The sequence below is a fragment of the Heptranchias perlo genome, chromosome 1, assembly GCF_035084215.1.
Source record: "Heptranchias perlo isolate sHepPer1 chromosome 1, sHepPer1.hap1, whole genome shotgun sequence".
NCBI lineage: Eukaryota > Metazoa > Chordata > Chondrichthyes > Hexanchiformes > Hexanchidae > Heptranchias > Heptranchias perlo.
The window spans coordinates 4037267-4049782 of record NC_090325.1 but is presented as its reverse complement, the minus strand read 5'-3'; the positions used below and the strand labels follow the sequence as shown (position 1 = coordinate 4049782).

General features: G+C 51.9%; 1 protein-coding gene across 1 annotated transcript in view; it reads left to right on the top strand.

Moving 5' to 3' along the window:
* Nucleotides 1–12516, top strand: part of LOC137312274 (V-type proton ATPase subunit B-like) — a 187789-nt gene that overhangs the window by 166626 nt on the left and 8647 nt on the right. Inside the window, exons 9-12 of the mRNA XM_067978900.1 lie at nt 857–980; nt 3858–4008; nt 5912–5994; nt 10639–10743. Coding sequence (XP_067835001.1) covers nt 857–980; nt 3858–4008; nt 5912–5994; nt 10639–10743 — 463 coding nt within the window. The remainder of the gene's footprint in view (nt 1–856; nt 981–3857; nt 4009–5911; nt 5995–10638; nt 10744–12516) is intronic.

Sequence of the window (12516 nt, the reverse complement as noted above, 5' to 3'; positions counted from 1 at the left end):
GGGAGCTTTACTCTGTATCTAACCCGTGCTGCACCTGCCCTGGGAGTGTTTGATGGGACAGTGTAGAGGGAGCTTTACTCTGTATCTAACCCGTGCTGTACCTGACCCTGGGAGTGTTTGATGGGACAGTGTAGAGGGAGCTTTACTCTGTATCTAACCCGTGCTGCACCTGACCCTGGCAGTGTTTGATGGGACAGTGTAGAGGGAGCTTTACTCTGTATCTAACCCGTGCTGTACCTGACCCTGGGAGTGTTTGATGGGACAGTGTAGAGGGAGCTTTACTCTGTATCTAACCCGTGCTGTACCTGACCCTGGGAGTGTTTGATGGGACAGTGTAGAGGGAGCTTTACTCTGTATCTAACCCATGCTGTACCTGCCCTGGGAGTGTTTGATGGGACAGTGTAGAGGGAGCTTTACTCTGTATCTAACCCATGCTGTACCTGACCCTGGGAGTGTTTGATGGGACAGTGTAGAGGGAGCTTTACTCTGTATCTAACCCGTGCTGTACCTGCCCGGGGAGTGTTTGAGGCAGTATCTCTATCTACCCTATCGAATCCCTTTAACATTTACCCACCTTTGCTCCGTATCCCTCAAGACCCAACAAAAATCTATCGATCGCAGTCTTGAGAGTTCCAATTGACCCCCAGCCTCAACAGCCCTTTTGGGGGAGAGAGTTCCAGATTCCCACTCCCCTTTGTGTGAAGAAATGCTTCCTGACATCACCCCTGAACGGCCGAGCTCTAATTTTAAGGTTATTCCCCCTTGTTCTGGACTCCCCCACCAGAGGAAATAGTTTGTCTCTATCTACCCTATCAAATCCTTTGCCATTTTAATTTCCCGTGTCTCTCCCCCGCAGTATCGAGAGGATCATCACTCCACGCCTGGCGCTGACTGCGGCCGAGTTCCTGGCCTATCAGTGTGAGAAACACGTGCTGGTCATCCTGACAGACATGAGCTCCTATGCAGAGGCCCTGCGCGAGGTGAGAGGACGGCGGGGGGTGAAAGGTCAGAGTGCGGGACAGGACCGAACGTGTTTGAGAGCAGCCAGAATAAACCAGGGAATAGAGGTTCAATCTAAGATAATGACCAAAGGGAAAACCATTGGCTCTGATAGTGGACTCGCAATCTCAGTGGTTGTGAGTTCAAATCCCCCCCCCACGGCAAATGGGAGATTGAATTCAATAAATCTGGTAATGTGGGGGCTAGCACCAGATGAAAGAGAGAGAAAGAAAGAGAGAGAGAACGAGCTAAAGGAACAAAAAAGAAAAATTTGAATTATATAACGCCTTTCAAGACCTCAGGACGTCCCAAAGTGCTTTACAGCCAATTAAATACTTTTTGAGGTGTAGTCACTGTTGTGACCAGGTGATCTGTTTTAGTGATGTTGGTTGAGGGATAAATATTGGCCAGGACACTGGCAAATGATGACTATCAATAGACAAACATTCGAAACGATCCTGACGAGCTCGATCAGTGGGTGGAGAAATGGCAGATCCAGTTCAATCAGGGCAAATATAAGGTTATGAGATCGGGCAGAGCGATGGTCAATGTGGTTTAATGTGTATGAAATATACTTGCAGTGTCGTAGCCGGAGAGAGATATTGGGCATTTAGTGGACAAATCACTGAAACCAACAGCACAATGTTCCCATCTGTTAATCAAAAGCAAACAGAGTATTGGAATAACAACAAATTGCATTTATATAACGCCTTTAACATAGTACAATGTCCCAAGGCGCTTCACAGGAGCGATTATCAAACAAAATTTGACACCGAATCACATAAGGAGATATTAGGACAGGTGACCAAAAGCTTGGTCAAAGAGGTGGGTTTTAAGGATCGTCTTAAAGGAGGAGAGAGAGGTGGAGAGGTGGAGAGGTTTAGGGAGGGAATTCCAGAGCTTAGGGCCCAGGCAGCTGAAGGCACGGCCGCCAATGGTGGGGTGAAGGAAGTGGGGGTACAGTGAAGGGTCAGTTATTGGAGGGGTACGGAGGGGGTCAGTTATTGGAGGGGTACGGAGGGGGTCAGTTATTGGAGGGGTACGGAGGGGGTCAGTTATTGGAGGGGTACGGAGGGGGTCAGTTATTGGAGGGGGTACATGGAAGGGTCAGTTATTGGAGGGGGTACAGGGAAGGGTCAGTTATTGGAGGGGTACGGAGGGGGTCAGTTATTGGAGGGGGTACAGGGAAGGGTCAGTTATTGGAGGGGTACGGAGGGGGTCAGTTATTGGAGGGGGTACAGTGAAGGGTCAGTTATTGGAGGGGGTACAGGGAAGGGTCAGTTATTGGAGGGGTACGGAGGGGGTCAGTTATTGGAGGGGGTACAGTGAAGGGTCAGTTATTGGAGGGGTACGGAGGGGGTCAGTTATTGGAGGGGGTACATGGAAGGGTCAGTTATTGGAGGGGTACGGAGAGGGTCAGTTATTGGAGGGGTACGGAGAGGGTCAGTTATTGGAGGGGTACGGAGGGGGTCAGTTATTGGAGGGGTACGGAGGGGGTCAGTTATTGGAGGGGTACGGAGGGGGTCAGTTATTGGAGGGGTACGGAGGGGGTCAGTTATTGGAGGGGTACGGAGGGGGTCAGTTATTGGAGGGGTACGGAGGGGGTCAGTTATTGGAGGGGTACGGAGGGGGTCAGTTATTGGAGGGGTACGGAGGGGGTCAGTTATTGGAGGGGGTACATGGAAGGGTCAGTTATTGGAGGGGGTACAGGGAAGGGTCAGTTATTGGAGGGGTACGGAGGGGGTCAGTTATTGGAGGGGGTACAGGGAAGGGTCAGTTATTGGAGGGGTACGGAGGGGGTCAGTTATTGGAGGGGTACGGAGAGGGTCAGTTATTGGAGGGGTACGGAGGGGGTCAGTTATTGGAGGGGGTACAGTGAAGGGTCAGTTATTGGAGGGGTACGGAGGGGGTCAGTTATTGGAGGGGTACGGAGGGGGTCAGTTATTGGAGGGGTACGGAGGGGGTCAGTTATTGGAGGGGGTACAGGGAAGGGTCAGTTATTGGAGGGGTACGGAGGGGGTCAGTTATTGGAGGGGTACGGAGGGGGTCAGTTATTGGAGGGGGTACAGGGAAGGGTCAGTTATTGGAGGGGTACGGAGAGGGTCAGTTATTGGAGGGGGTACGGAGGGGGTCAGTTATTGGAGGGGGTGCAGGGAAGGACATATTGGATCCAAGTACATGTTTCTGTCTTGTACAGAATTTAAGCACAAGGAATCATATTTACAAATTGAGGACAACAAAAGAAAATAGGAAATTCAGGAGGAACTTTTTATATTGAAAGAGTGGTAATTGTGTGGAACAGGTTACAGGCGAGGGTGGTGGAACAAGGAACCTTAATGGGATTCAGGGTCATTAGAAATGGACCACGGAATTATTGTGGGTAGGTGGGCTAGATGGACCGAAGGGCATACTGTGGATGGGGGGGGTCTCCTCCCGTGCCCAATTTGCGTTTGACGATTGATTTGAAATTGAACCGTGAACATGTGACGTGTAGTCAGGTCTAATGCTCTGTGTTTCCCTCCCTCCCCCCTCCCCCTCCCCTCCCCTCCCCTCCTCCTCCCCTCCTCCCTCCCTCTCCCTCCTAACTCCCCCTCCCACTCCCCTCCCCCCTCCCTCCATCTCACTCTCCCTCTCCCCTCCCCTCCCCTCCTCCTCCCCTCCTCCCTCCCTCCCCCTCCTAACTCCCCCTCCCACTCCCCTCCCCTCCTCCCCTCCTCTCTACTCCTCCCCTCCTCCCTCCCTCCCCCTCCCCTCCCCTCCTCCTCCCCTCCCCTACTCCTCCCCTCCTCCCTCCCTCCCCCTCCTCCTCCCCTTCCCCTCCCTCTCACTCTCCCCCTCTACCCCTCCCCCCCCCCCAGGTCTCCGCAGCCCGAGAGGAGGTTCCGGGGAGACGTGGATTCCCTGGTTACATGTACACGGACTTGGCGACAATCTACGAGCGTGCAGGGCGTGTGGAGGGAAGGAATGGTTCCATCACACAGATCCCCATCCTAACGATGCCTAACGACGGTCAGTGAGCGATCGGTGACGGTAACCTCTGACCCTTTAATGACCCTGACCCAATTCTTACCCGAACACTCCGAGAGCTGCTACAGACTGCCTGAAAATACATAAAAAAAACTGGGCCCTGAATTTCCTCGGACCTTCTGCCGCTGTGAAGTCGTAACTCCATCGGAAGTGGGTCGGAGAGCCCGAGGAAATTCAGGGCCAAGATACAAACTAGTTTTGCGATGGTCTGAATGTATCTGTAAAAGTCTGGGGGATAAAGACGAGACTGATCTCCTCGTGGGTAACTGAAGCTCAGTGTGGCACAGAGATCGGACGGTCACACGCAGACAGGACGGTCACACGCAGACAGGACGGCCACACGCAGACAGGACGGTCACACGCAGACAGGACGGCCACACGCAGACAGGACGGTCACACGCAGACAGGACGGTCACACGCAGACAGGACGGCCACACGCAGACAGGACGGTCACACGCAGACAGGACGGCCACACACAAATGGGACCATCACACACTGATAGGACGGTCACACACAGACAGTCACACACAGACAGGACGGTCACACACAGACGGGACGGTCACACACAGATGGGACGGTCACATACTGACAGAATGGCCACACGCAGACGGGACGGTTATACGCAGACGGGACGGTCCCACACAGACTGGATGCTCACACACACACAGACACACGCAGACGGGACGGTCATACACCGCCTCACGCCCCGCCACTACTCTGAGCTGAGTTGAGCCGATCTCTGTATCGATCAGTGTTTGCCTCAGTCTCATGGGATTAGGAATAGGGGATATCACCCGAGGTCCCTACGGCCAATAGTCATCCAGCGAGCCCCGGAAGAAGAGCGCGCGCACTGGGTGAGGCAGGAGTGGACGCAGATCAGACGCCAACCACAGTCAAATAGCCGGCACTCGGTGTCCCGAGTCAGGAGTGAAGATTGGCGAGTTGCTGGAGAATTACTGGCCAAGTTCATACTGCCCCAAGATGTCAACCTGAGCTCAGTAATGGGCAGAGCGAAGATCAGGACACTGGGGTCAGAAACTGTCTGGTTGGATTGAGCAGTCTGGGTCTGCCCACAGGAGACGGGCATGAGCTGTACAGTAACGTCTGGTTGGATTGAGCAGTCTGGGTCTGCCCACAGGAGACGGGCATGAGCTGTACAGTAACGTCTGGTTGGATTGAGCAGTCTGGGTCTGCCCACAGGAGACGGGCATGAGCTGTACAATAACGTCTGGTTGGATTGAGCAGTCTGGGTCTGCCCACAGGAGACGGGCATGAGCTGTACAGTAACGTCTGGTTGGATTGAGCAGTCTGGGTCTGCCCACAGGAGACGGGCATGAGCTGTACAGTAACGTCTGGTTGGATTGAGCAGTCTGGGTCTGCCCACAGGAGACGGCATGAGCTGAACAATAACGGTCTGGTTTTCACGCTGTAGGTGTGTTAATCGAAGCAGTGTTTTCACGGTGGCAACTTGGAGGATGGTGAAGCAATGGAGTGCAGGTTGCAGGACTGTACTGGTGCTGGCGAGGGTCTGGTCACGTAGACGGATGTCTGGGTGAAGCAGAGTCAGGAGACCATCCCTTGCGTCATGGGCTGCAAGATACTCCTCACGCCCTGCGTCAACTCCTCCATCATCCTCATCGGATGACGACGAGTCCTGCAGGCCTTGCTCCTTCTGCACCTTCTGTCCCCCTTTTGCTGAGCGATGTTACGCGGGACGCAGCACGCCATTATTAAAGGGGCCACGCCCTGAATCAAGCCACCGCACTCGGGGGGTGTTCTTTCACTGCAGTGTGGGGCTGACCGTAATTGTAGGTCCGGAGAGTGCGGTAATGCAAAGCTGTCTGGGTGACCGCTAACTGTGAAGAGATTGTCCAATGTCTTACAGATATCACTCATCCAATCCCGGATCTGACAGGATTCATCACTGAAGGACAGATCTATGTCGACAGACAGCTGCACAACAGACAGGTGCGTCGTATAAAGAAAGACAGACTTGCATTAGCTACAGCGCCTTTCATGACCTCAGGATGTCCCTAAGTGCGTTATAGCCAATAAAGTACTTTTTTGAAGTGTAGTCACTGTTGTAATGTAGACCGAGGGGTCACAGTCTCGGGATACGGGGTAGGACATTTAGGACTGAGATGAGGAGAAATTTCTTCACTCAGAGGGTGGTGAACCTGTGGAATTCTCTACCACAGAAGGCTGTGGAGGCCAAGTCACTGAATATATTTAAGAAGGAGCTGGATAGATTTCAAGGCATCAAGGGGTATGGGGAGAGAGCGGGAATGTGGTATTGAGATCGAGGATCAGCCATGATCATATTGAATGGCGGAGCAGGCTCGAAGGGCCGAATGGCCTACTCCTGCTCCTATTTTCTATGAAACGCAGCAACCAATTTGAACACAGCAAGATCCCACAAACAGTAATGAGATAAATAACCAGATAATCTGTTTTTTTAGTGATGTTGGTTGAGGGATATATATTGTCCCAGGACACCGGGGAGAACCCCCTGCTCTTTGTTGAAGTAGTGCTGTGGGATCTTTCACGTCTACGGGCCTCGGACTCAGTTTAACGTCAGATCTGAAAGACGGCACCTCCGACTGTGCAGCACTCCCTCAGTACTGCACTGGAGCCTCGGGCTGAATTTTGGGCTCAGGTTCGTGGCGGTGGAACCCACTGACTCAGGGGCGAGAGAGACCATGCCACCCACTAAGCCACGGCCAATACTTCACATCTGTACCAGCTCGTCTTACACATTTTCTTCCCATCGGATAGGACAGCTAGGAATAGAACGTTTTAAATCAAACCGCGGGAGTGGGACAAAGGGGCGAGAGAGCTTCAAACCAGTGAAAGGTAAATTTAGGAGTGAAATCAGGAAATTCTTCACAGAGGGTGATCAGTGTGTGGGATAAACTCCCAGGAAAGCAAAAACCCCTGGAATCATCCAACAGTCGGTTGGTTGGGACAATGGGAGGACTGTAGTGTCTCTCTGGATGGATGTCAAATGGCCGTCCTCGTAGAATCATAGAAAGGTTACAGCACGGAAGGAGGCCATTCGGCCCATCGAGTCCGTGCCGGCTCTGTGCAAGAGCAATCCGGCTAGTCCCACTCCCCCGCCCTATCCCCGTAGCCCTGCACACTTTTTTCCTTTCAAGTACTTATCCAGTTCCCTTTTGAAGGCCATGATTGAATCTGCCTCCACCACCCCCTCGGGCAGTGCATTCCAGATCCTAACCACTCGCTGTGTAAAAAAGTTTTCCTCATTTCAACTTTGGTTCTTTTGCCAATCACCTTAAATCTATGTCCTCTGGTTCTTGACCCTTCTGCCAATGGGAACAGTTTCTCTCTATCTACTCTGTCTCGACCCTTCATGATTTTGAATACCTCGATCAAATCTCCTCGCAACCATCTCTGTTCCAAGGAGAACAACCCCAGCTTCTCCAGTCTATCCACGTAATTAAAGTCCCTCATCCCTGGAATCATTCTAGTAAATCTCTTCTGCACCCTCTCTAAGGCCTTCACATCTTTCCTAAAGTGCGGTGCCCAGAACTGGACACAATACTCCAGTTGTGGCCGAACCAGTGTTTTATAAAGGTTCATCATGACTTCCATACTTTTGTACTCTATGCCTCTATTTATAAAGCCCAGGATCCCGTATGCTTTTTTAACCGCTTTCTCAACCTGCCCTGCCACCTTCAACGATTTGTGCACATATACCCCCAGATCTCTCTGTTCCTGTACCCCTTTTAGAGTTGAGCCCTCTAGTTTATATTGCCTCTCCTCGTTCTTCCTATTGAAATGTATCACGTCGCATTTTTCTGCATTAAATTCCATCTGCCATGTGTCCGCCCATTCCACCAGCCTATCTATATCCTCTTGAAGTCTATCACTATCCTCCTCACTGTTCACTACACTTCCAAATTTTGTGTCATCTGCAAATTTTCAAATTGTGCCCTGTACTCCCAAGTCCAAGTCATTAATATATATCAAGAAAAGCAGTGGTCCCAGCACTGACCCCTGGGGAACACCACTGTACACCTCCCCTGCTCATCTCCGAATCGTGCAGCACAGTCGGAGATGCCGTCTTTCAGATGAGATATTAAAGCGTCTGCCCTCTCAGGCCGATGTAAAAGATCCCACGGCCTCTATTTGAAGAAGAGCAGGGGGGAGTTCTCCCCGGTGTCCTGGGGCCAATATTTATCCCTCAACCACCATCACTAAAAACAGATTATCTGGTGATTCTCACATTGCTGTTTGTGGGATCTTGCTGTGCCGTGTTTCCTACGTTACAACAGTGTCTACACTTCAAAAATACTTTGTTGGCTGTAAAGCGTTTTGGGACGTCCTGAGGTCGTGAAAGGAACTATATAAATGCAGGTTCTTTCCGTTCCTTTCTTAGATAGGTGGTTGACGGAAAGGGGGATGAAGGGATAACAGGGGGTTAGGATTCTGCTGATGTGGAGGATAAAGACCAACACAGATTGGATGGGCCGAGCGGCCTGTTTCCATGTTTAATTCCTAATTCTAATATGTAGTTCGATTGACGTTATCAGAAAAAGGCATATGGATTGGGCTGGACACGTGCTGAGAGGGGACGGGATGTTGAACGAGGTGATGGAAGGGAAAAGGCCAAGAGGGAAGAAAAGGAGGTCGTTTCCAGGTCAGCTGAAGAACGGGAGACCCGTGTGGAGAATTGGTGGGAAGGCCACAAGACAGAGGGGTTTGGGGGAGGGGGAGTCGAGCCAGAACCTGCCTTAGGCCGATCGATGATGGTGGCGCACTGTGTCAGGTACAAACACTCTCAACGTCCCCCCACCCCGCCGTGTAAATCAGACAAGTTCCCTCCAGTGCTGTGTTCTGTAAACATTGCACCGTGTGCTCTGTGAACCAATGGATCTCAGGCAGTTCTTGCTGTTAATTGTTCTCAAACACCCTCAACTCCATAGCGTGCATTAATCATAGAATCACACAGCACCGAAAGAGGCCATTCAGCCCATCGTGCCTGTGCTGGCTCATTGAAAGAGCTATCCAATTAGTCCCATTCATAAGAAGATAAGAACATAAGAAATAGGAGCAGGAGTAGGCCAATCGGCCCCTCCAGCCTGCTCCGCCATTCAATAAGATCATGGCTGATCTGCTCCTAACCTCAAATCTAAATTCATGTCCAATTTCCTGCCCGCTCCCCGTAACCCCTAATTCCCTTCACTTCTAGGAAACTGTCTATTTCTGTTTTAAATTTATTTAATGATGTAGCTTCCACAGCTTCCTGGGGCAGCAAATTCCACAGACCTACTACCCTCTGAGTGAAGAAGTTTCTCCTCATCTCAGTTTTGAAAGAGCAGCCCCTTTTTCTAAGATTATGCCCCCTAGTTCTAGTTTCACCCATCCTTGGGAACATCCTTACCGCATCCACCCGATCAATCCCCTTCACAATCTTATATGTTTCAATAAGATCGCCTCTCAATCTTCTGAACTCCAATGAGCAGAGTCCCAATCTACTCAACCTCTCCTCATATGTCCGCCCCCTCATCCCCGGGATTAACCAAGTGAACCTTCTTTGTACTGCCTCGAGAGCAAGGATGTCTTTTCTTAAGTATGGACACCAAAACTGTATGCAGTATTCCAGGTGCGGTCTCACCAATACCTTATATAACTGCAGCAATACCTCCCTGTTTTTATATTCTATCCCCCTAGCAATAAAAGCCAACATTCCGTTGGCCTTCTTGATCACCTGCTGCACCTGCATACTAACTTTTTGATTTTCTTGCACTCGGACCCCCAGATCCCTTTGTACTGCAGTACTTTCCAGTTTCTCGCCATTAAGATAATAACTTGCTCTCTGATTTTTCCTGCCAAAGTGCATAACCTCACATTTTCCAATATTGTATTGCATCTGCCAAATCTCCGCCCACTCACCCAGCCTGTCTATATCCCCTTGTCGGTTTTTATGTCCTCCTCACTCTCTACTTTCCCTCCCATCTTTGTATCATCTGTAAACTTTGATATGTTGCACTCGGTCCCCTCCTCCAAATCGTTAATATAGATTGTAAAGAGTTGGGGACCCAGCACCGACCCCTGTGGAACACCACTGGCTACTGGTTGCCAGTCCGAAAATGAACCATTTATCCCAACTCTCTGCTTCCTGTTAGATAACCAATCCTCCACCCATGCCAGAATATTACCCCCAATCCAGTGATTCTTTCCCCATAGCCCTGTAATTTTTTTCCTTCAAGTTTTTATCCAATTCCCTTTTGAAAGTTATTATTGAATCTGCTTCCACCGCCCTTTCAGGCAGCGCATTCCAGATCATCACAACTCGCTGCACAAAAAAATGTTTCCTCATCTCCCCTCTGGATCTTTTGCCGATCACCTTAAATCTGTGTCCTCTGGTTACCGACCCTCCTGGAAACAGTTTCTCTTTATTTACTCTATCAAAACCCTTCATTAAGTTTCAGAACTGTATCAGATGCAGCTATCGAATTCTGACATATTACAATCCCTTCGCTCAGGGTGTAGAGACAGGCCAATGGATGGACTCCAGAGATGTAATTGGTTGGATAAGAGCTCATTGATTTGTATGTCTCACACCAAAGGGGTTTGTTCCACCTCCAGATCTACCCACCAATCAACGTGCTGCCCTCGCTGTCCCGCCTGATGAAGTCGGCAATTGGAGAGGGGATGACACGGAAAGACCATGCCGATGTATCCAACCAGCTGGTGAGGATAGAAACACCCATTAGGGCACGGGCATAAGGGTTGGGCACAATTACCCAGCAAAAATAACAACAGGAGACAACGGAGGGAGAAATCCGATGGGATTGGGCAGAACGGTGAGATGGGATTGGGCGGAATGGTGAGATGGGATTGGGCGGAATGGTGAGATGGGATTGGGCGGAACGGTGAGATGGGATTGGGCGGAGCGGTGAGATGGGATTGGGCGGAATGGTGAGATGGGATTGGGCGGAACGGTGAGATGGGATTGGGCGGAGCGGTGAGATGGGATTGGGCGGAACGGTGAGATGGGATTGGGCGGAGCGGTGAGATGGGATTGGGCGGAATGGTGAGATGGGATTGGGCGGAATGGTGAGATGGGATTGGGCGGAACGGTGAGATGGGATTGGGCGGAATGGTGAGATGGGATTGGGTGGAACGGTGAGATGGGATTGGGCGGAGCGGTGAGATGGGATTGGGCGGAACGGTGAGATGGGATTGGGCGGAATGGTGAGATGGGATTGGGCGGAACGGTGAGATGGGATTGGGCGGAGCGGTGAGATGGGATTGGGCGGAATGGTGAGATGGGATTGGGCGGAATGGTGAGATGGGATTGGGCGGAATGGTGAGATGGGATTGGGCGGAATGGTGAGATGGGATTGGGCGGAACGGTGAGATGGGATTGGGCGGAATGGTGAGATGGGATTGGGCGGAATGGTGAGATGGGATTGGGCGGAATGGTGAGATGGGATTGGGCCGAACGGTGCGATGGGATTGGGCGGAGCGGTGAGATGGGATTGGGCGGAACGGTGAGATGGGATTGGGCGGAACGGTGAGATGGGATTGGGCGGAGCGGTGAGATGGGATTGGGCGGAGCGGTGAGATGGGATTGGGCGGAGCGGTGAGATGGGATTGGGCGGAACGGTGAGATGGGATTGGGCGGAACGGTGAGATGGGATTGGGCAGAATGGTGAGATGGGATTGGGCGGAATGGTGAGATGGGATTGGGCGGAGCGGTGAGATGGGATTGGGCGGAGCGGTGAGATGGGATTGGGCGGAATGGTGAGATGGGATTGGGCGGAATGGTGAGATGGGATTGGGCGGAATGGTGAGATGGGATTGGGCCGAACGGTGAGATGGGATTGGGTGGTGCGGTGAGATGGGATTGGGCGGAAGGGTGAGATGGGATTGGGCGGAACGGTGAGATGGGATTGGGCGGAGCGGTGAGATGGGATTGGGCGGAACGGTGAGATGGGATTGGGCGGAACGGTGAGATGGGATTGGGCGGAACGGTGAGATGGGATTGGGCGGAGCGGTGAGATGGGATTGGGCGGAGCGGTGAGATGGGATTGGGCAGAACGGTGAGATGGGATTGGATGGAATGGGGAGATGGGATTGGATGGAATGGGGAGATGGGATTGGGCGGAACGGTGAGATGGGATTGGATGGAATGGGGAGATGGGATTGGATGGAATGGGGAGATGGGATTGGGCGGAACGGTGAGATGGGAATGGGCGGAACGGGGAGATGGGAATGGGCGGAACGGTGAGATGGGAATGGGCGGAACGGGGAGATGGGATTGGATGGAATGGGGAGATGGGATTGGATGGAATGGGGAGATGGGATTGGGCGGAACGGTGAGATGGGAATGGGCGGAACGGGGAGATGGGAATGGGCGGAACGGTGAGATGGGATTGGGCGGAACGGTGAGATGGGATTGGGCGGAACGGTGAGATGGGATTGGGCGGAACGGGGAGATGGGATTGGGCGGAACGGTGA